Source organism: Xiphophorus hellerii, chromosome 7 (assembly GCF_003331165.1).
Source record: "Xiphophorus hellerii strain 12219 chromosome 7, Xiphophorus_hellerii-4.1, whole genome shotgun sequence".
NCBI lineage: Eukaryota > Metazoa > Chordata > Actinopteri > Cyprinodontiformes > Poeciliidae > Xiphophorus > Xiphophorus hellerii.
Genome location: NC_045678.1, coordinates 20176109 through 20198114, shown reverse-complemented (window position 1 = coordinate 20198114; position 22006 = coordinate 20176109). Strand labels below are relative to the sequence as shown.

Here is a 22006-nt window from a genome sequence, read left to right as displayed (position 1 = left end):
AAATAACTCAAGTTCAATAAGATTCAAAACAGAGTCTCGGTTGGGATATTGAATCTATACAACCTAAACCTGCTTTTAATGTCTCCACAGCTTTATCACTGACCTGCTTCCTTATTGTAGAGTTCATTTTTGTAACCCCTGTTGCTTTACAGCACAGACTTGCTCTTCCTTTAAACAAAAAAAAAAACTAAGTCACAATTAGCATTTGGCAGCTTTCTGGTAAACCATTTAGCCTGCAACATATTGAATTTACCTGGCTGGCCTATCAGTCAGCCATCCACCCAGCTAGCTAACAGCCAGGCTTTTCAGGGATAGCTAAACAAGGATCAATGATTTCTACACAGTCAGCGACTCTCAGAGAGCAGCAGCAGACACACAGCAGAGCTTAATTACATAATTTAATTAAATGTACATTCTGATTTTGTCAAATGAGCATTAAACATATGAGATACAACACTGAAAACATGAAACATTTATAGACCGATAGTGTGTTTTTGCCATTCGATGTATGCCTTCACACATTAATATATGCCCCTTCGTCGCTCTGACAGTCCGGTCACACAACAGTCTCTCCACATCTCCCAAAGGGAAACAGGTCCATAAAGCAAGCCAGGACGGTAGACCCGGTTGCTGGGCAGAACACCCCACCCAGAAACACAACACTCAACCAATCAGGGGTCTGCTTGGTCACAGCAGATGTCTTTATTGGTTCTCAGCGCACACTGATGAATTTATATCACCTGTCTCAAGACAGCACTTGGTTACTGCTGTGAGTCATAATGATGCATGTCTGTGTATCACCTCCTACATACCAAATATGACTGGTTTATGACAAAAATCGAGTAAGAAGTTGCATTCACAAAAAAAAAGCTACATTGATGAAATCAATGTGGTTTATGTCACTAACTGTAAAGAAGGCTTTAAAAACATGCTTGAGAAGCATAAAGTGAATTTATGCTCTTAAAGGTTTATTCCTCAGTAATCAAATGGAATATTCAGTTTTATTCAAGGTAGTGTCAGCAGTTATTGACATCCATGAGCGGCAGGAGATTATTGAAAACTTCTAAGATCAATGCAAGCATAGTCTCTACCTTTTACAGATTTAAAAAAAGGCCTTCAGACTTTATTTTGAGTAATGGAAAAGCATCTGACAGTTTTTACAACGCAAATATTACTTAGTATTTAATTTTGACTAATATATAGTATCAACTTCCTTCTGACTTTTCTGAAAGTTAAGTTATATGCTCTTGAATGTGGTTGTATAATGAAAAGTTGCATACTTCAATATGCTAGAAACAACCTTACAATTTCTATCTGAAACTTCAAAACAAAAATCATAAAAGCACCTGATTTGTATATATTTTTTTCAGTATTGCAAATCTAAAAATCCCAGGAATTCAAGAAATTGTCATCCCTCTGCATACAAAAGGAAAATATTTTTCATATCTAGGCGTGTTTCCCCATCAACAGGGAAAGAAGCAACAGAAGCTCAACTTCCTCAGGAAGTTAAAGCGTGCTTACCGCCTGCTGACCAACTTCTATTGGTCAGCAACAACAGTGTCCTGACCAACTGTGGTTTGGTTCCCCAGCTGCATAGCAAAATACAGGAAGGTCCTGCAGTGTGTTGGTGAGGTCAGCAGAACATGTCATCCGAACAAAATCTCCCTCCCATCGAGTTATTTACGTTGGGAAACATCAAAAGAAAATCAGCTTTGCTTTTGTAAAAACGACCTAACTCATCCTGGACCCTATTTGGTGAAACATAAAGAATAATCTAAATTTAATATGCAAGGCTTAAAAATTGTTATTTGCCATCAAGTTAGTTCCACTTTAGTAGCCCCATAAAATTCTAATGGTGGATATTGCTAGCGACAGTGCTGTGAAAAAGTGTTTCCCTCCTTAAAGATTCCTTCTATTTTTGCTTTAATGCCGCACTTAGAAGTAGGTTTTCATAATATCATAAAAAAGATAACTTGAATAAATACAAAAATCTGTCATTGATTTTATAGATCTGACAAAATTTCAAACTTCCTTTTATATTTACCAAGGTTACTTTTATCTGATTACAATTAGTTTGATGATCTGAAACATTTATGTATGACCAAAAAAAAAGCCAAATCTGAAAGGTAGGAAATACACAGAAAAAATAAAACAGATGATTATAAAAATTTTGTACATTTCCTAATTAAATTAGGTTTATCCAAGTAAATACATTAAATGTATTAAGTTGTCATGTCATATGTTATTCTTAATAAAGTCTATTTTGGACATAAGCTGTTTCGGTTTCGTAGCTGTTTATGAAGGTATTGACTTTCAAAAAACATAATTTAATCTAGTCAAGAACTCTGGATTTTTAAATTTCATAATTTGTTTCAGAGCAATCTTTCAGTTTATCTAATATGATCCGTTTTTTGCAAGCATGTTTCCAGATGTTTTAAAATCTTTGGTTCTTATTAGAATCTTCTGAATTTGAAAGTTTATAAGTTTCTATATCTGCATGTTTCTGTACCTGAAACATGCAGGTTTTTCTAAATAACTTTGCTATTAAAACACAAATTATATATATGGCACATTTCAGAAGTGTGACACAGAACAGCTTTTTACACAAAAACAAACACATACTGAAATATTGAAGGATAACAACAATAAATCAAAGGAAAAAGGGGAACAGCTTTTGAGATTTTAGGAGCCCAGAATATCCTGAATAGTTCTCACTCTGTATCTGTTAAATCTTAACCTGATTCTTTGTACTGAAATAATTTCTTAAGAAATCCAAAACCCATGTGCAAAGTTTCAGGACACATGCTGCTGGCTTAAATTAACCGTTTGGTTTTGGACTCAAAAAGATTAAACAAAGAATCACACAAAACTAACAAAAAGTGATGGATCGGGAGAATGAAGGAAATGATCCGCCCAAGCTAAATAACAGTCCTGCTAATTCCAGTGGAAAGCCTGGAGCTGGAAGCCCACGGTACACTCTGGTTTCCACTCACGCCTGTCGGAGCAGGCAGAACTGAAAACTATGAGGAGCAGATGGAAGATGGAGCAGTGGCAACTTTTGGCATTCACTTCGAGTGCAGGCAGAATCTGCCTCCAAAACAGGGATACATACACTTCTTTGATATATAAATACTGTTATTATATTGACTGTGACCCATCAAATTAGGTACAATTTATTCCAAAAAACTTTTGTATTACAAGTGCTGGTTTAAAACCCTTTAAACACATAAAGCACATGTTTTCTCTCATGTCAGTAATGAGAGAATAATTTGCTGTGCCACTAATTTTTTCTATCATGTCTTCTTTTTATGCCTGAAAGCTCCTAAAACTCTCCTTGTGTTTTATCCTTATAATTTGCACTTTTGTGCATCTAAGACAGGAATCAGTAACTCTTTTGTGTAAAAAAGCAGCTTAATAAGCGTACTTAAAAAACTAAAATTTTGAAGGCTGGGTGAGTTAAGCTAAAACATATTTCTAGTTTCACATTTTAGAAAACAAATCATCTAAATTTTACAAAGGAACTAAATTATTTTGGACAATAAGACAAGCTGAGTGAGGCCTTTCTGTCAATATTTGAAATATTAGTGAGTTGCAGATAAATCTATAGACTTTTGAAGCAATGAACAAGTCTTTGACAGCAGTTTACCTGATTTTTTGACACCTATTAGAAAAGGTAATGTTTGAATGAACAAGTTAATGTCTTACCACAAATCTTGGGCTCAAGCTTGGTGTCTCAGGGATCTGGGGAAGCTATATCAGTCTGATTTGTCCATTTAACCAGTTTTAAGATCATTTTGAAAAATCAACAACTTCCAGCACATATTAAATATGAAGCTAAATGAATATGGTCAAAGGTTTGATGGGCTATTAAGGCAAAAATTGAACTATTTCTCCACACTGACGAGACGCATCTTTGGAGGAATCAAAGTGAAGTTTTAAAACATAAGAACTGACAAGCTTAGTGGCAAAAGGAATATGCTAAGGGCCTGCTTTATTGTCGGTTTTAGCAGTACATCACAAAAAGTTGATATGGCAGAATGAGAAAGACTCTGTGTCTAAGTTCTTCAACTTCACTTCAGATCAATCACGAGATATCTGAAACTGTTGTTGCAACAGAACAAGGATCTAAATTTAAAACAGATTTAGAATAAAGCAGGCTGACTTTAAACAACTGGAAAGGTCTTTACCTCAAACATATTGGAAATAAGTAGACTGTGCTTAAAGGCCAAACAATTTACATGAGCTACATCAATTCCTCCATGAAGAGTGGTCAAAAATCCAGCAGAAAAATGCTGATGGCAACAGAAACTATGTGGGTTCTCTGCAACCACTTAAAATTACAGAATTATTATAACTTTCATGCCAATGAAGTGGACATAACCTTTTCAGCAATAGTTTAATAGCATTTCAAGCAGTCCCATAAAATATTCTTAAATCATTCACCAAAAACACCTAAATTAAAATTACTACAAATGATGTAGCTTTCTATTTATTTTTGAAAGCTAATTGTTAATCAGAAAAACTACAATCTCACATATGCTTTCATATTCAAGGCTCTCTGACCTGAAGCACACAGGCAGACTAACAGGAACACATGAGCAAAGCATAATTGAGTTAAAATCCTCGTTATGAAAACTTTATTAGTACATACTGTTCCATGTTATTTTTAAAACTGTTTGGAAAGCAAAATATGTAAAAGAGGTTTTGTTTTTCCACATTTCATTGGTCCCCACATCCTCCCTGTTATTCACTTATGCAGCCAGAGCTAAGTCAAATCTTCTCTCGACAGAATTGATCCAACAGGCCGGTGACGCTTACCTTGTATCTGTGGGATGTAGGGCGCCAGCAGCTTGCTTCTTTTTTTCTCATAGCCCTTCTGAGTGATGTCTCCTGTACAGACAAAGACAGACAAATAGAGGAACAGACAGAGAGAGAAAAGAGAGAAAGAGACAGGGAGGGGGACAGAGAGAGAGATGAGTCATTAGCTCGGCTGAGGCTTGCTGTTCTGTGTGTGTTGGTGTGTATAACGGCCTCAGGATCACACTGCCAGGCTGGTTAGACTGGCACCACATGGTACCAGATCCAGGTTCTGGTTAGGGAATGATTAATGACATATACACTTTTCATTCACTCACAGTATATTTACCAGCTTTACAAAAGCACTTTTAATATATTAGCTAGAGAAGACAATTTCCTCTGAGTATTTGAATAATATCAACTGAGCAAGTGGAGTTTAAAGGATCATTTATGAGTGCCTAAAATAACATCCCAAAGTAGAAACTCATGGAAGCATGACACAGTTTTTTATCCCCTGCATGTGAATAAAAGGCAATAATTTAAATAAGATCAAACGAATCCAAGAAGAATTTTTGTAAAAAACAAAATTAAGACAGAAAAAAAGAAAGAATGAGAGAAATGTGTCAAGAAAGAGTTCACAAGTTCTAAAATTACTGAAGAGTTGTAAGTCTAGTCTACAGAGTGGCTTAAAAGAGCATAAAAATGCCAAAAGACACAGGAAGGTCAGTAAGATGAAGACTGGTCAATCCTAGATAACTAGAGCATGTTTCATTTTCCATTAAAGAAGTATCTTTATCTTTATCTTTACTTGTTTTTTTGCGCATCCCCACAGCTTGATGCTGCCACTACCATTTTGCAAAAAGGAACATTTTGGTCCTATCAAATGACACCACATTCTGCTAAATATTTGCAATATCTTCTACATGGTTTTTCGCAAACCTTACAAAAGTTGTGTTTTTTTTTTTCTTAGCTAAATACAAATGCACTCTGCAAACTTTTCCAATTTTTAACATTTGTTGAACCAGGTATCATTTTTCTTTCCCTTTACAAATATGCATTACTCAGCATTGGTCTATCACATTAAATCTCTAACGGGACAAAATGTGAAACAATTTAAGTGACATTAATTCTTTTGCAAGCTACTGTAAATGATTCTGCATCACTACTCACAGCTTATTGGATTAATTTCTGCTTGTACTGTGCTCTTTAAGCCTCTTCAGAACAACTGTGTGATAATGTGAAGGCAGGTGTTGTTTGCAACGCTGCCCACCGCTCCTGAGTCACCAGTAACAACTGAATGCCTGCACTGTTAAATGTCCAAGAGAGATGGAGGCCAGCAACAATGCAATGCTGTCCACAGGCTAAGCCGTCTGACCTGACACTGACTCGTTCGGGTGATAAATTCTCTGTTTGTGTGCGTGTGTGAGAACATCAGTGAGTGTCTGTGTGCGTGCCAGCGTGCCTGTTTGGACACCGCAGCAGCCATCCAGTTTGACAATCGCACAATAGAGGCCCACTATTCTCTGCGACAGCTCCAAATTCTGGCCCGCGGCCTGCGAGGCCGGGCCGCCCGGAGAACACGCTGATCCATGGAGTTATGTCTCAGCAAAACTAATCTTCTGATCCGAGAACAAGCAACTTTGTCATAAAATATTATGGAATAGTTTTGAATGTTGTGTACCAGTCACCTCCTACCCCGAGCCCCTTGTTACACCACACCTAAATATTTGATTCCCAAAAAATAATTTTTGCTCTTAAAAAAAACAGTCAAAGGTTTGTAATACATATTCTGTGCCAGAAGCTGGAGACAACAGTAACATAAATTCCAGAGTTGCCAAGTTGGCAACTTAGCAGCTAAATGTAGCTACTTTTTTAGGAAAAAAAGATAAAAGAAAAGCCTCAGCAGTGAATCTGGTGACTTTTTGGTGTCATTGGAGACTTATGGAGACTGGTGAGAATGCATGTACTGTTTCTGCTCTGTTTCAGCAACCAACAGGAGCTGTCATTACTCGCTCCTCAGGACAAAGGCACACCCAGTCCTCATCCAGCAGTCTCCCTCAGCTGCAGTCAGAGCAGGAGATGATCCCCTTCTGTCAATAAGGTTAAAACCAAAATCAGATTCAAGAAAACTAAGATAGACTCTGTTTGCATGGGTTTGGATAGGGCCAACATGGAGAAATCTCTGTTTCCCTAAATATCAGGGCCAGACTGCAACAAACAATTTGGTAAGCAGAGAAGATCATCAGGACTGATCTTCCCTCCATCCAAGACCTGAACAAGTTGATTTTGATCTTAGTGAGGACAGCACCTACATCTTGAAGTAAAGAGTTGCAAAATTTCCTCTGAAAGTGTGCACATCAGTGTTTGCACATAAATGATGTGTATCTGTGCATTACTTACTGACTGAATCTATTTCCTCTCTCTTAGACCTTTAAGTACCTCAATAGGAGCAAAATGGGAGGATTCAAAGGTCAATATGTGCCCTGCTGACTGGGGAATAACAGAAGGAGGCGGGAGGTGAGGATGTGAAGGGGTAATGGGAATGGAGGGGAGGACACAGATGAAAAGATAGATAGAGGACGGCTTTGCAGCTATGGTAAATTGCACAGTGGGAATGTAGGTTTGACCACCTTCACCTCTGAGCCATGTACAGAAAAGTCCTCAAATTACACACTTTAGAAGATTGGAAACACAGTAAAACAAAACAGAGACGGAATGTGTCAGACAGGAGATAAACAAAAGCTTGACACAGAGCTAAGGGACTTTCTCATATCATCAAAGAAAATAAGCAGGACGGGCTCAGCTGAAGGACTGCATCGTCTCTTAGTCAGGATCCATCTTAATCATAAGCCTGCTCCTTTGTTCCCTTTATCCTTTCACTCAAACCTCTTCCAGCATCATCCCAGCCACTAAGTCCTCGCTGACGACACACAGAAGCCTTCCTGTCATCTCCTGACCTCCAGGCACTTTCTCTCTTTTCAATCACCTTCAGTCTGCTAAGCAAAGAAAACAAAAACAAAAAGCAAAATCTCCTGTCAAATGTTCACTTCTACACCATCCGTCTGACATGAAAGCATCTTATTTACTGGAGGCTGTGGGGAAAAAACAATTCAATCATTTTATGTGGTTACCTTAAACTTTGTGTCACCAGGCCAGAATTTAAATTTGATAGCGTGTGTGTGAAGCTGTTTGCACTTGTGACCCAATAAAAACAATCAGAACCCTCAGGCAGAGGCGGTCGGTATGTAAAAGTGTGCGTGAATCTCTGTGTGCACATCGGAGTGGCAGCAACAGATCAAGTCTGTAATACATCACAAAAAATAATCCAGTAACGTCAAAGTTCTTATCCTGACTGCACCCCAAGTATTAAAAAGAGTGTTGCATTGATTTTTTATTCTCATGTGTTTAATTAACAGTCTGTTCTACATAAAAAAAAATAATGGAAGTCAAAAATCTCTTCCCGATCAATGAACATACCATACTAAACAATAGCAGGCTGCACTGATAACACTTCAAAATAGATGTGACTAATGAGTAAAGAAGAGTTAAACTTTCAATGAAGTCTGAGGATATAAAAAAATGTATTTTCCTTGGCATTGTGAAAAATGTGAGGTTCACTGTAGCTGCAAGAGAGTGAGAGAGAGCAAGACTTTACAGCAGATAAGAGGAAGGCTCCCTGGAGAACAAAGTGTTGTTCTATTTTATCCTTTTGAGCCTTTAAGTGCTGTCTATCATGAAATATGATGAATTTGGAAATGTTGGCAGGATCTACTTAGGTTTCAGGAATTATAGGTGCACTAACCACATTCATTATTAATGTAATGTTTCCAGGATTGCATTAAACAATATTTCCCCAGTTTTCTGTTTTATTTAGAAAGCCTAGGACTGCGTTTGAAGTGTTTATTCTTTTATGTGTGTGTTTACGCTTGTTTTGTTATCAATTGTCACTCGTAGATTTATTCTTCTCTACATGTGAGAAAGATTACTTAATTTTCAGGTTACTATGGTAGTTATTGCGTTTTACGTTATATTTACCATTTTTGATGTGTGATTATTTGAATTAATTTGGATTTTTTTTTTTTTGCTGGAATTCTTAATATCTTGAGTTCTGCATTTAAGTTCTCTTTGTCCATTTCTTGCAAACTGAAGCATAAAAGGAACAATTAGTAAAACTGAACCAAAATCAATGTGGCCAGTTTGAGGTAACACCAATTCCTCCTCAAGAATATATAAATCATTCTATAAACATATGGTGCTGCAATTATTGCATTATAAATTTGTTCCTCCTCTGCAACTGAAATCCTTGAACCCCTGAAATAAAACCTTCATGTCGGCACCAGACTCCAACCCCCTCTTCTTGAATGACCACCAGCCAGAAAGATGGCCCCACCCTTTCCACAATGTCAGATCCCGTGCCAGTCTGACCCATAAACGTGCCAACTCCGCTACTGAGCCAGCAATCAAACTGTCTGCCCTTCAGACACAGAAAACCACAACTAAATATTTAGGCAGGGGGGGAAAACTAGTCTCTGGGCTTGTGCATTAATTGCGGCAGAAAAAGCAGATGTGACCAGCTGTCTGTCAGCATAAGCTCTCCTGCACATTTGGCTTAGGTTTTATATGTCACTGTCATTTGAATATTGAATTTTTTTTCAGTACATATTTGCAGGAATGGAATATCGGGATGCAAAGTGATCTAACTTTACCATGCAAAGTATTTCTCTGATCCAACTTTAACTGGATATACTTGTGCATTCACATCTGATGAGGAAAGAAAAGGCAAAAATACAGATCAGAGAAAAAAGCACAACACCACAGGGCATCTTTACAGTCTATCTATGACTTAAAATGTTTGGTTAATAATAATAGGATTTAAAAAACACACACACACACATAAGACCTGTAGCAAACTATAAAGACAGGCAGAGTAACTCACAGAAGCCAGAAGGCTGCAGAGCGGTGATGTCTTCAGCAAACAGAGCAGTGATGGAAGAAGGTTCAGAATAAGAGGCCAGGGGGTCAGTGGAGGCTAACCAGCTAAAACAGTCTAACACATCCTGCTGTCATAAATCAGGCCACTCTGCCATTCTTTGTTTCCTTTCAAAGTCAGAGCAGGAGAAAGATCGAACCCCATCTCCCTCATCCTGCCGTCCTGTCACTCCCCTCCCTCTCTCTCTAACCCTCCACTCGCAGCACCCCCTCTGCTATCACCCCCCTTCAAACATCCCCCCACCCCTCTCTCTCTTTCACCGTTTCCATCCGTCCCTTGTTCACTCTCCTCCCAGCGAAGGTTTCCACAAAGCCAAGCTTGGCTGCAGGATTAGGGTGTCAAAGCAGACCCCTGCCCCCCACCTTTCTCACATACCGATCCCACACAGCACTTCCACTGTACAACAACTGTGAAGAGCCTTCATTAGCTTGTTATGACACGTTCACACAAGTCAGGTTACACCGCATGAAGACAGCTTGTTTCAAAGCAGAGCAACAAAAATCAAACATGAAGATTAAGCAACAAAGAGTCAGAAATATCAAGTGAGGGATGAGTTTGGTAACTTTGAGATTAACATTGTAATTCTTCAACAATTTCTATCTAAAAACTGCTTTGTGGGAAAAAAATTTAACCAGAGGAAGCCACTGAGGGGTGAGATTAGTCTACCTTTGATGTTGAGGAAAATCCACCCCTGTATTTAGACTGGCTGGAGATAGAGTACTCCAGGAGTCCCACGGGTTTCCTCAGCCTCCTCCGAAGAGGAGGGGATGGATGTCTGCATGTCTGAGCGGCTGTGCATCTGTATTTCATTTTAGACACTAGCCACCTATTTGCCCTGTGGCACACACGTTCAGTGAATGCCTGCATGTGATTAGGCTAATTAATGTTTGGTAGCGAAAAGCTAATGAATATAGCCAAACACTTTCAGAAAAAAGAACATCCTGTCTGCTTCTTTAGGCCTTTCACTACTGGGCTAATCACCTTCTCTGAGGAGGTTTATGGGGAAAATCCTGTGCAAAGCTATTGAATTCAATATGTGAGGTAAATTAATAACCACTGTAGCTTTTATAGAACAACATACATTTTCTTGTGAATTTTTAGGCTGGTAGTTAAATAGGATGGTAAAATGATTCATACCCTTGGCAGATTTTGATATTTTCATTAGCGCTTAGTCAAAGGAAATGACCAACAACTAAAGGCTAAAAGTAAGAAAAAGTATGAGAGTCATTGTTATAAAACAAATAATGTTTTTATTAGCAATTCAATAAAAAATTACAAGTTAAAAATTCATTTTAAAATTGTCAATTATCAAACACCTTTCTAACGTCTGCCCTTTTCATGTTTTAACATTTATTTTAATGAGGAGCTTCAAGTTTTTGAGGTTGGAAGGGCTCTTTGCCATCACCCTAATCTTTAGCTACCTCCACAGATGCTATATCAAAATCAAATCTGAAGCAATTTCAAAACATGAATACTTACAGACAAAAGAAACATGTTGGTAAAATTAAATTTAAATACTTTAAACATAAATCTTCCGCAAGTGTGAACAATTTCTAGACTAATTGACAACTGCTCAAACCAATTAAACACATTAAATCAGTACAAATCATACAAAATACTTTTTAACCATATATGTTTCATTGATAAGAAGTATAATTATGAACACTAAAACAGCTGCATTACTTTATGAAAACTTAGAAATGTTACTATACAGATTAATATTGATAATAATTGTTGTGGCAACAAACACATTTTTAATCGCCTTATCTTCCTCAACAATGTTGTACTCATGACATTCTTGATCTGTAGAATATAACTATAATCTTTATTAAATGTTAATATATTACTGCATAAGTGACTTTAAATGTTATATCTATCAAAGTACAGCATCCAAGTGGTCATATGCAGTTGCAATATTGCACTTTAATAATAGGATGATGACTGTGAATCCATATTTTCTGCAGCCTTGCATGGAAGCAGTGACATATTCAAACGGGATGATCTTGTTTATTTTTTTAATGTCATGTTGAGTTTTTAAGTGTAAGGAGGGGATTTTTAAAAATATCAAATACTGTCAAAACAGAGGAAGAACAATATAAAAAAGGAAAATTCCCATGTTAATTTCTTCATTCATAAAGGAAAGGAAGTGTTGCATTCCGATGACTGTGTTAAATGCTGCCTGTCCTAATGGCATGTTAGAGGGGATGTCTGGAATACACAGGGCACATTGTTGAGTCCAAACTGCTGCCTGTAAATTGCTCAAGTACAGCCTTTGGAGGGTGATGGAGCTTTGCAGAGTTAGACATGTCATTGGAGCTGTCAGGAAGGCGCCTACAATCTTCGCCGTTTTGCTGACTTTGCCCACAGCCCCTCAGGTATGTTCAGGAGCAAAATCAGAAACCCAACAAAAACCATGCCTGTTTTTTTATCCGCAGAGTTGGCTTCACCACTTAGAAACATTGATTTCATTCTGGTACCTATAGACTGGTTAGTCACAGTCATATGTCCTCATCTAGAGATTTGTAGCACAAGTGTAAAATGCCGAAGTGTTAAACAGCATATGATAATTGTTGCAGAGCAGATTAAATAGTCAAAATTCTTGCGTAAACCTATTTGTTATTTTCCCAAAATGACAATTACACTGATCAATTTCTTATCCCTAAATTTCTTTTCAAACATAATAAAGACCAAGGAGCTGCCAAAAGATATCAGAGACAAAACTGTAGGTACAAGACTGGAAATGACTACAAGACCATCAAGAAGTTGACAGCAATTAGTGCAGATATTCATCATCAAAATGATTATCAATAGACGTCAGCCTGGAGCTCCAGACAGGATCTTGACTCACATTGTGAAAATTATTATAGAAAAGATAGGGATCGACCTTCGGCCTTCTGTTAATGATCCTATGGCAGTTTGGAGCTGACCAAATCCCTCATGAGGCGGGATGCAAGCCTGGTGACCAGCTACAACAAACATCTTGGCACTGTGCTCAGCAGCAGAGTTTATTCTACAAAGTTCTTAAACACATTTTTTAGCAGATCATTGATTTTGTGGGAGTTTGTTTCTTTCAATCTCTAGATTAAAATAAACCTTCTGTTCACAATCATTCACAATTAGAGACTGTTCATTGGTAGGAGAACAAACTACTGAAAATGTATTCCAATAAAGAAAACAATAAACAAAACCTATTTTGTAGTCATAACAAATAACTTTATGGTTAAAAAAAAAGAAAGAAATTGGGCCTTGAAGTGCTTTGAAACTAAAAAATGTGCAAACAGCAATGTTTCATTCACTCCAGGAGTTTACAGCAATTCAGAACTTGATTCAAGGCCAAATCCATTTAGATCACATACTAAATGTACCATTCTGCTCCAACATAGATAAACTTAAGGCTATAAGAAATATGACTGCTAAAGCATAAATTGAACACAAGTGGCTGTAGGTGCATTGATAAATAATTAAAGTAACAAAGAAAAAAAAACATTGAAAAGACTTAGAGTAAGCCAGAATCAGAAGGAAGAAGGGTAAGTGTTACAGAAAAGAGAGGGTTGATTGAAGCTGATGATGAAACTGAAACTGCGAGCCAGCTGGAGAAACATCAGGAGGTGGAGCTGACTGGAGAATTTCAGACACAAAAGGAAGAAATAATGACAAAAAGAGGAAAGAGAGAAAAATGAGAAATAGAGGAGGACATAATTAAAAGGTAATGACTTCCTCTTCCTTTCAATAGACGCACGTGCTGCTAATACACACACACACACACGCCCACTATCTGATAACTCTGATCCTAAGGCACCATGCCGTCCCTCGGCCTCCATCCATCAACAGCTCCAATCACAGCGTCGCATCGCTTTTAATTAAGTAGTGCCAACCAATTAGGAGAGTGAACTAACCCTCCATTACCACTTTGTTAATACATAACCCCCTCATCACAAACACACACACACACAGACCAAAATTCCCCCTTCGTCCCTCAGGCTCAGTATGGCTGATGAGCAGAAAGACAGCGTGAATAATAAGACATTAGATGCAGCGCTGCTTTACACTGGGGAGCCTGCAGCTGTGCACTGTTTCAGGGAGCAGGCAAGAGGGGCAGCCATAATTAACAAGTCACAAATCAACACTTCTACTATACATACATACTCTGTTGTGTATACATACAAAACGGAGAAACACACTTACGTCAGTTCTGGGAGAAATAAAGAAGCAAGACCACACAGACATAAGTGCAAGGACACATTAACCTGCTAATGTGCCATAAACAAATTAAAAGTATCCTCAGTTATTCTTTATCCCAATTGAAAGCTCAATGTACTTTACTAAGATATTGTCGAAACAAAAAAAAAATTGTTAGGAATGCTGGTCAGAGTTGACAATAGCATGAATGAATGTAATCCTAGAAGAAAACATGTTGAACTCTGTGGCAGTGCCCACCTCCAGTCCCAGAGAGTCTGCAACGTCTTGAAACACACCTGAATCAAAAGGCTGGATTTGCTCATCAGCAGTCATTCATCCATGCAGAGGCTTAGTAATTATGCATTCATTTGATTCAGCTGTGTTGGAGCAGGGAAGCATTTAAAAATTGTTGGGTTCGCTGTGTTAAAGGCAGCAACAGACTTGAGACCAGGAGGTTCAACCTTCCAGCAAGACAATGTCCCTAAACACACAGCCAAAGCTACAATGGAATGGTGACATCACTTGAACTATCTTTGCAAAGAAGAATGTGGAAAAAAATTCAGTCCTATCGATGTGCAAAACTGACATACCGCAAAAGAATTGCAGCAAAAAGATGGCTAGACAAGAAAATTGTTGGCACAAATGCCATCTTATAGTTTTCAGATTTTTATTGATTAATAAACGTTGAAAATCTTGTTCAATTTTTTTTTCTATTCAGATTTGTGCACTATTTCTGTTGCGCATATGAAATATTCTACAATAGGTGGTTGTAATGTATCAAAAGGTTCAAGGTTAAACTAAAAGTAAGGGAAAAAGTAAAAAAAATAAATGGTTTGGAGTTAGGTTTGCAGTAGAGAAGGTTGGAACAATATGACATATTGTCCACGAGTGTCCTCAAGTATGTAAATGAAGCAAACCGTTGGTTCATATGCGAGAGCCGAACTGGTCTGGCTCTGATCCAAACCCATTCATGCCAGCTTCATTTACACATGCTACTCCCAGAATACACTGAGCTGTGCTGCTATTCTGGCCCTCAGCCAGGACTTCACGATGTGCAAACACGTGTCTCACCTACAGGAACAGCAGCAGCAGAGATGGCGCAAAACAACATTACACAGCACAATGGAGGGTTTTCAAAAATCACAGGAGCAAACCAGATTTTAATTTCATACCTATTAAAATACTATTAAATAATTACATTTTTATCACATCTGCACCGCTAGGTTATTTTTAAATTCTAATAGAAATTAAAAACACAAAGTGAAAGAATATTATCGAAGCCCCCCCCAAAAAACAATACTGTTTCATTGTTTGAGTGTTTTCATTCTGCCTGTGGGGTTAGTGTGTATTCATGTGTGTGATTTGTGGAGCGCGACATCTGTGTGACAAGCGTGACCAGTGCAGGAGCCTCAGCGTTAACACACCGCCCTGAAATAAGAGTATTATGCTCAAAGCTGGAAAGCAGCATTCAGTCCTCAGCTGCACTGGAGTAAAATAACTTACTCCACTCGCTTAGAGCGGCAGAGTGTTTCAGTCATCCACTAACATGCTTATAAATCAGCTCTGAGAATGGAGATAGCCACCAGGATCAGTCTTAAGCTGCAAAAAATTGTCCAGGCCTGTCCACTTCTACTAATGTTTGTGCTCTGGAAGCTGAGATTGTAAAGTAAAATTTGAACAACAATGTGGAAGCTTCAGGAAACTTTTGACTTAGCTCCTCCCAGAAGATGAATAAATATCCATCACGATTGGTTTGGAACTCAGTTTGCAGATTAGGACACTACACTACGTATTCAAGTTTCTATACAAACAGTAAATAAGAATTACGTTTCAATTAACAGGAACACAATCTGAAAATAATTACTCAAGAAAAGAAAAAGTCCAATCACCTGATTTTAGTCTGTTTTCCTAACACAGAAGCTTTTGAATAGCTCCATCTCCCATCTTCTTGGCAGAGGCACCTTGCAGCAGCTCCAGCATGCGCCTCACTGAACAGAAGCTCGGCATCCCTGGACTCAGAGATAGGAGTCAGATGGTGACCCATCGGAAGCCTCCAGATCAGTGGCTTCTGCTCGCTCCTCAGCGCGGTCTCAGAGGACGTGAAGCGATTTATTGTCTTCTTTTTCGCCTGGTTATTACCATATGAATGGTCATGTTTCACCGGCTTGACACAAGCTCAGCCATTAAGCTCCTTGCAGATGTACACACACAGCATTTTTTTTCTTTATTGAGGGACAGCAAGGTGGGGGGGGTTTTGTGTGCACAAACAAAACGCTGAACGTCTACACACGGATACCGTGGCATTTCAGTTAACGAGTGCAAGCACAGATCCACATAGTTGTAGGGTTGCAGTAGGGAACCGTGTGTATGGGTTTGCCCTTATATTCGTCTTTGCCCAAAAGTAATGAGCTCTATTCTAAGAGTCTCAAGGAATAAAACAAAGCTTTTTCTGTTCCTCGTCTGTGATTTGTCGTGACTGGATCTTGGTGGAAAGCCCAGCATCAGTGTGAGATTAAAAGAAAAGCACATACAAACATTATTCTTTATATTGGAAATGAGATCTAGATCTCAACAGGGTTTACCTGATTAAATAAAGGAATAATGAATGAAAAAATTGAAATTACCAAATATCTACAAGGTTTTTTCCTCTTACGTTGTTAATCTAACAATGTCACTAAAGTTAGATCAATAATGTGAAGTTGAGGATATAAGTCAGATATTTTTCAAAATAGTAATGTGCTATACTATCAAAAAATCAGTCTCCTGCTGCTTTTTTGTTCAATAAATGTCTCACATTACTCAATTTCAGGAAAACCACAAGTATGTGTGTGTGTGTGCGTGTGTTTGCGTGTGTGCGTGTGTGGGCGTGTACTCCAAGATTTGCTCTCTCAAGTCAAAATGTACAAAAACAGCTCGTCAGGCTGATCTCTACAGGCTGCTGGACAGGATGACCACAAGCTTCACCTCATTTCACACACCATCTGTTCCTCACTTTACATCTCTCCTAAAGCTGTAATTCCAACACCTATAAAAATATAAGTGGTGTTGCAAACAATTATCTAAATGAGGATTTATTACCTTTAAGGTCACATGTCAGACTTTTTCTAGTTAGTTTTTTTGCCAGCTTCCAAGCTGGCAGATTCAAACCTTGATCCATTTTAGTACAAGTATGTACAGTCCTATGCAAAGATACTCGTAAACCTTGATTTATTTTTGTCCATTTTTATTACTAATACCATCACCTGAGCACAGGTTAACTGAGGATCTCTGGTAAAAAAAAAAAAAAAAAAAAAGGCAAAATTAAGCTTTCTGGTCTAAATAGAATAGAATAGAATTCAACTTTATTGTCATTGCACTGTCACAAGTACAAGCAACGAGATGTAGTTTTCTAAATGCGATGCATGGTAGAAAAATCCATAACCTAAACATACCATACCTACCATGAAACATGGTGGTGGCAGAATCAGGCTATGGAGATGAGTTTCTTCTGCACGCACAGGAAAGACAGTTTAAGTTGCCTGGAAGGTGGATGGAGATAAAGATAGAGAAATGCTGGAAGAAAACATGCTAGAGGCAACAAAACACTAGAGAGAGGCTGAAGGCTCTCATTTCAGCAGGACAACAACCATAAAGATACAAAACCAGCTAAAATGGGATGGGATGCCGTCTGTCTGCCTCTCACCCAATGTCCGCTGGTAACGGGCACCAGCCTCCCTCCATGAATAAGCCCTTACTATTATGAACTATTTTGTGTTTCATTTCTCACATGAAATATGTTGAAGCTTGTGGCTGTAACTTAACAAAACCATACATAAGTTCTAGTGTTGTAGATACTTTAGCAAAGCACTTTTCCATTCATCTGGATCTAAATGAAACTATCTGGAAGATAAAAGTTTAATTGTTGTATTGTTTATTGTTTTATCCTTGTCTTCCCTCTGTCTTCTGTTGTTTTACCTTCCCTAAATAATTTCTTAGACCAGTCTCTGTTGATGGAGTAACTACTACCAAACAAGACCCCGGCCGGCAATACGGAAAGCAAACCTTCACAAAAGTTTTGTGATTAAATCGATGTAGTCTCACATGAATCCTTCACAAATATTGCATTGATGCCTTCTATTTCTCATCTATAATATTGCATGATGGTACTTTCTACTTCCTCAGCAACAGAACCAGATGAACTCTGCTTTCCCTGCAGCTTTAAATCAATTAGAGGGGGTAGAGATGGTGCCCTCAAGGCCAGATTTTACCCTTTAAAATTTTAACAACATGGTGCATCACTGTTTCAGTCGATGTTTACAAGGCTGAGCTGGCAGGAAAACATCTGGTGGCCCTCGGAGGAGAGCAAGATATACTGTAGTGTATATTTACAGTAAGTAAAAGTTTGGTTTTATATCAGCCAGGTGTTTGCAAACTGGATTTCCACTTTGAGTAAATTAAATAAGTTGGAAAGTGCAAGTGAAATATCTCACACACGAACAGCAGCACAGCACTGGCACACAGACATTCAAACTCAACCAAATGAGCAGAGAAACTCAGTCGCCTACCTACGCACACCGCGAGCCGAACATTAATGAGAACAGAGGCTGCGAGAAGACAGCCCAGCTGGAGCACATGTGCATCACTCCTGTTCTAATGAGTCCATTAGTCAGAGGCAAAACGGCCTACCACACATAGCCGAGCTGCTGTACTCACATATAACACGCATGGACATTTAAACATATTCACATGCTCGGTCCCTCGGACACAGTCCCACAGTAACATGGAACATGCGATGAACTGATATGTAACCCAGCTGGAAAACAGAGATGGCAGCATTCCTGTCAGACAAGTTTATAGTGTTACATGATAGAATCAGGCACACAGACTTAAACATTGGTTGGGCTTTTAACCAATCTGTCCAACAGAGGGCGCTGGAGATGTGTGAAGCTTGAAGGTGTAACAATTTCCAAACTGTTTAGATTTCTTATCTAAATACATTTCTTTATGTCCTCCTTTTCTCTGTTTTTTTTATCATGAAAGTTAGTTACTAAGTCTAGCTGCAACATTTTTTCTTTTCCTTGTTGTTCTGAGTTCATTATCTCCAATTCTGGCATCTCACCTAATTTCAAGTGTGCTCCGAGTTAAAAATAAAATCCATTTCTCAGTTACTGGAGACTAACTGTGAAACTCTGATGGATAATAACCCATTAAACCATTTTTTTCAGTCTGTTAACAACATATTTCTACTATAGCCTGGGGCAGATTTAGTATCATTAACGGTGGTCTGAGATAGAGGGAACATTATACAAAGCTGTGCAGCTTGCAGACAGACACAGAAAGGCTGAGCTGCATCACAGTATCTGAGTAAACCTGCTTTTGGGAATGTGTCCGTGAACACGTGAACACTTGGCCGGTGCTGATCGATCACAGAGATTTGGCTCGCGTGTCGTAATGAGTGTGCTTTTAATGACGCTGGGCTCTGTGTAATCTGCTCTACTAAGCAAAGGCCAACAGTAGAAAAAAAGCAATCACTTTAACCCAGCTGCAGAAGCAAAGAGCAGCTCTTACACTAAATAACAGGTTCTTGACCTGGAAAGCAGTAGTAGTTGTGATCTGTGTGTTTACAGCTGGGTTGCACTTAAATGTTATAATAGTCTATTATTTCAGAGATATAATGGGTTAATGCATCAGTAATCTGCAGAAGGCAGAGGGTAGATCATTTTGTGCAAAGGTGAACAACCAGCTGAAATTACGCCTACATCCTTTTGAGGAGTTTATTCTGTTTCAGGTACTTCAACTGAAAATGTTTTAAACGTCTACAACAGATGGTATGAAAGAGTTTCTTTTCTGATATCCAATCTTCAGTTTTTGTTATTTGTTTTTCCAGCTCATACCGTCATAAACCTATTCCATTTTCTCTTTAAGAAATACTATATAAGAAAATGCAAGGAGAATAGAAACCCATTTCCAAGATTTATTTTTGGTATTTCTGGATAAGAGGACATTTATAACCAAGAGTAATTTTTAAACAATAACATGTTTTGAAGTACACATTTGAACTAGCTGTAACATTTTCATTCATCCATTCTCTATAGCCTGTTGTCCTGGCAGGGTTGGGGTCAGAGGGGACAGGTCACCAGTCCACCACAGGGCAAATAGAGACACACATGACTAACAACCATAGGGCAATATAAAGAGACCAATTACTCCATCAGTCTTGTTTTTGGACGGTGGGAGGATGACGGAGTAGCTGGAGAAAACTCACGTATGTATGGTGAATTTGAGCATTCCAACAGGACTGCAAACATTCCCTATCCACTATGTTTCATAACAGTAGGGGCTTAAAGGATAAATCAAGGTAGGTATTCTACGTTGAGCATTCTTGGCATCTGCCAAATATTTTACTTGTCTCCTTCAGCCCAAATGAAGCACAGCCTTGTTTTGAAATACAGTTTCTTTTATTTCTTGTACTTTCTCTGGCATAATTTCAAGGCCTTCTACATATTTTTAACCAGAGTGTCTATAAATCTAGAGGGAGCAATATGACAGTATTCTTTCATATCTTTAATAATTGATTATTATAGATTTAAACCTGTGGCTAGAGCTGTCATATATGCATATACTGTACAGGAGTTTTTAAATCTTTTCCCCTTTATAGATTAAAACAAAAATGCTGTCCACCAGGAGCAATTGCTGATAGCAGAGCGAGTTGAGCAGTTTTCAAGAAATGAGCCATGAGAAATGAGTGCTGAGAATGCAGATGTGAAGAAGGAAAACATAAGGAGGGGTGGGTGAGAGGAAGGTGAAGATGTAAGATGGGTTTTGTGAGAGGAAGCAGAGGAGAGTTGTGTTAAGTGAGTGACAGCTGTCTTCACTTTACAGCATCTATGTGAAGGCAATGCCAGCCTGTGACTGATCCCAAAGACATTTGTAATGTTCATGCAGTTGCAGCACTTCCTCCATGCAGTTTTCCTTCCACCCGAGAGAAAAGAGCGCTCCAACTAAGTGGACGTGTAAGGTTTCCTCAATATGACTGTCCCAGTGCTGTCATCAGTCATTTGACGCACACCAGACAAAATTATGTGTAGTTAGGAGTAACAGTATGCAATTACTGAACCAGTTTGCCATCTATTTTAGGTCATACTTAAAGAGGGAATCTGCTTTAAAAAAAAAGAAATACATGTTTGTCAAAGCCACCCATTTTGGCTTCTGAACGGTTCCACTTGTTTAAACTTGAGGAAAATGTGACAAAGACGAGAGAGTAGCAGAACAGGAAATATGATAATAGTGCCCAGTCATAGTAAACACCAATGGTTTAGTCTTTCAAATAAGGGATTAAAATAGATGTCTCTCTGAGCTTTTGTGTAAATCTTGTGGTCTAACAACAGTCTTTATGGTGTTTCCTTAAAAAGAAGACCTGTCTAAAAATAAATAAGAAGATGGAAAGTTAGAAACAGAAAGAAAGGATTAGATGTTTTTCCTTACAGTAAAACACTTCATTGTTTGTACAGCACCACCTTTAGCTTGTACATTCCTTTGGAAGATTTAATTCCTAATATGGCTCTTTACTTTTCTCAGCTTCTTCTTTATCAGATACAGGGTAGTGTTTGTTCTAGCTGGATGCAGAAACCCTGGTATAAAACACTTTAGAGGCTGTCAAAGGCTTGAGATGGGGACCAAAGTCTATATTCAGATGGTAATCTAAACATCAAGACAAAGATTCAATAAAATAATTTAGATCAAAGCAAATTTATGTGTTGGAATGGACCAAAGTCCAAACGCAAAAGGGTTTAATGTGCAGTTCTGGCTTTTAAGCAACACATGACATTTCGGATGAAGGCAAAAGAGTTCAGTCTTAGTCTGATCTGCCAAGAGCATGCGTCCCCTTCACCGTTTGTGGCAAACTGAAAATGGGACGGCTAATTTTGCCCTTTCTTCGTTACCAAACATCTCAAGTCATTGTTGGTTTAGTTTCAACAATGACTTTCTTCTCGACATTCTTCCATTTTATGGAGTTAAAGATGAAAACTCTCCAGCATCCTGCAGAGTGCCAGAAATTGT

At 38.4% G+C, this 22006-nt stretch overlaps 1 protein-coding gene across 10 annotated transcripts in view; it reads right to left on the bottom strand.

Moving 5' to 3' along the window:
* The window catches only part of dip2a (disco-interacting protein 2 homolog A), an 89704-nt gene that overhangs the window by 35144 nt on the left and 32554 nt on the right, over nucleotides 1-22006 (bottom strand). For all 10 annotated transcript variants that reach the window (XM_032567820.1, XM_032567810.1, XM_032567811.1 and 7 more), the window contains exon 2: nucleotides 4819-4890. In XM_032567820.1, coding sequence (XP_032423711.1) covers nucleotides 4819-4890 — 72 coding nt within the window. The remainder of the gene's footprint in view (nucleotides 1-4818; nucleotides 4891-22006) is intronic.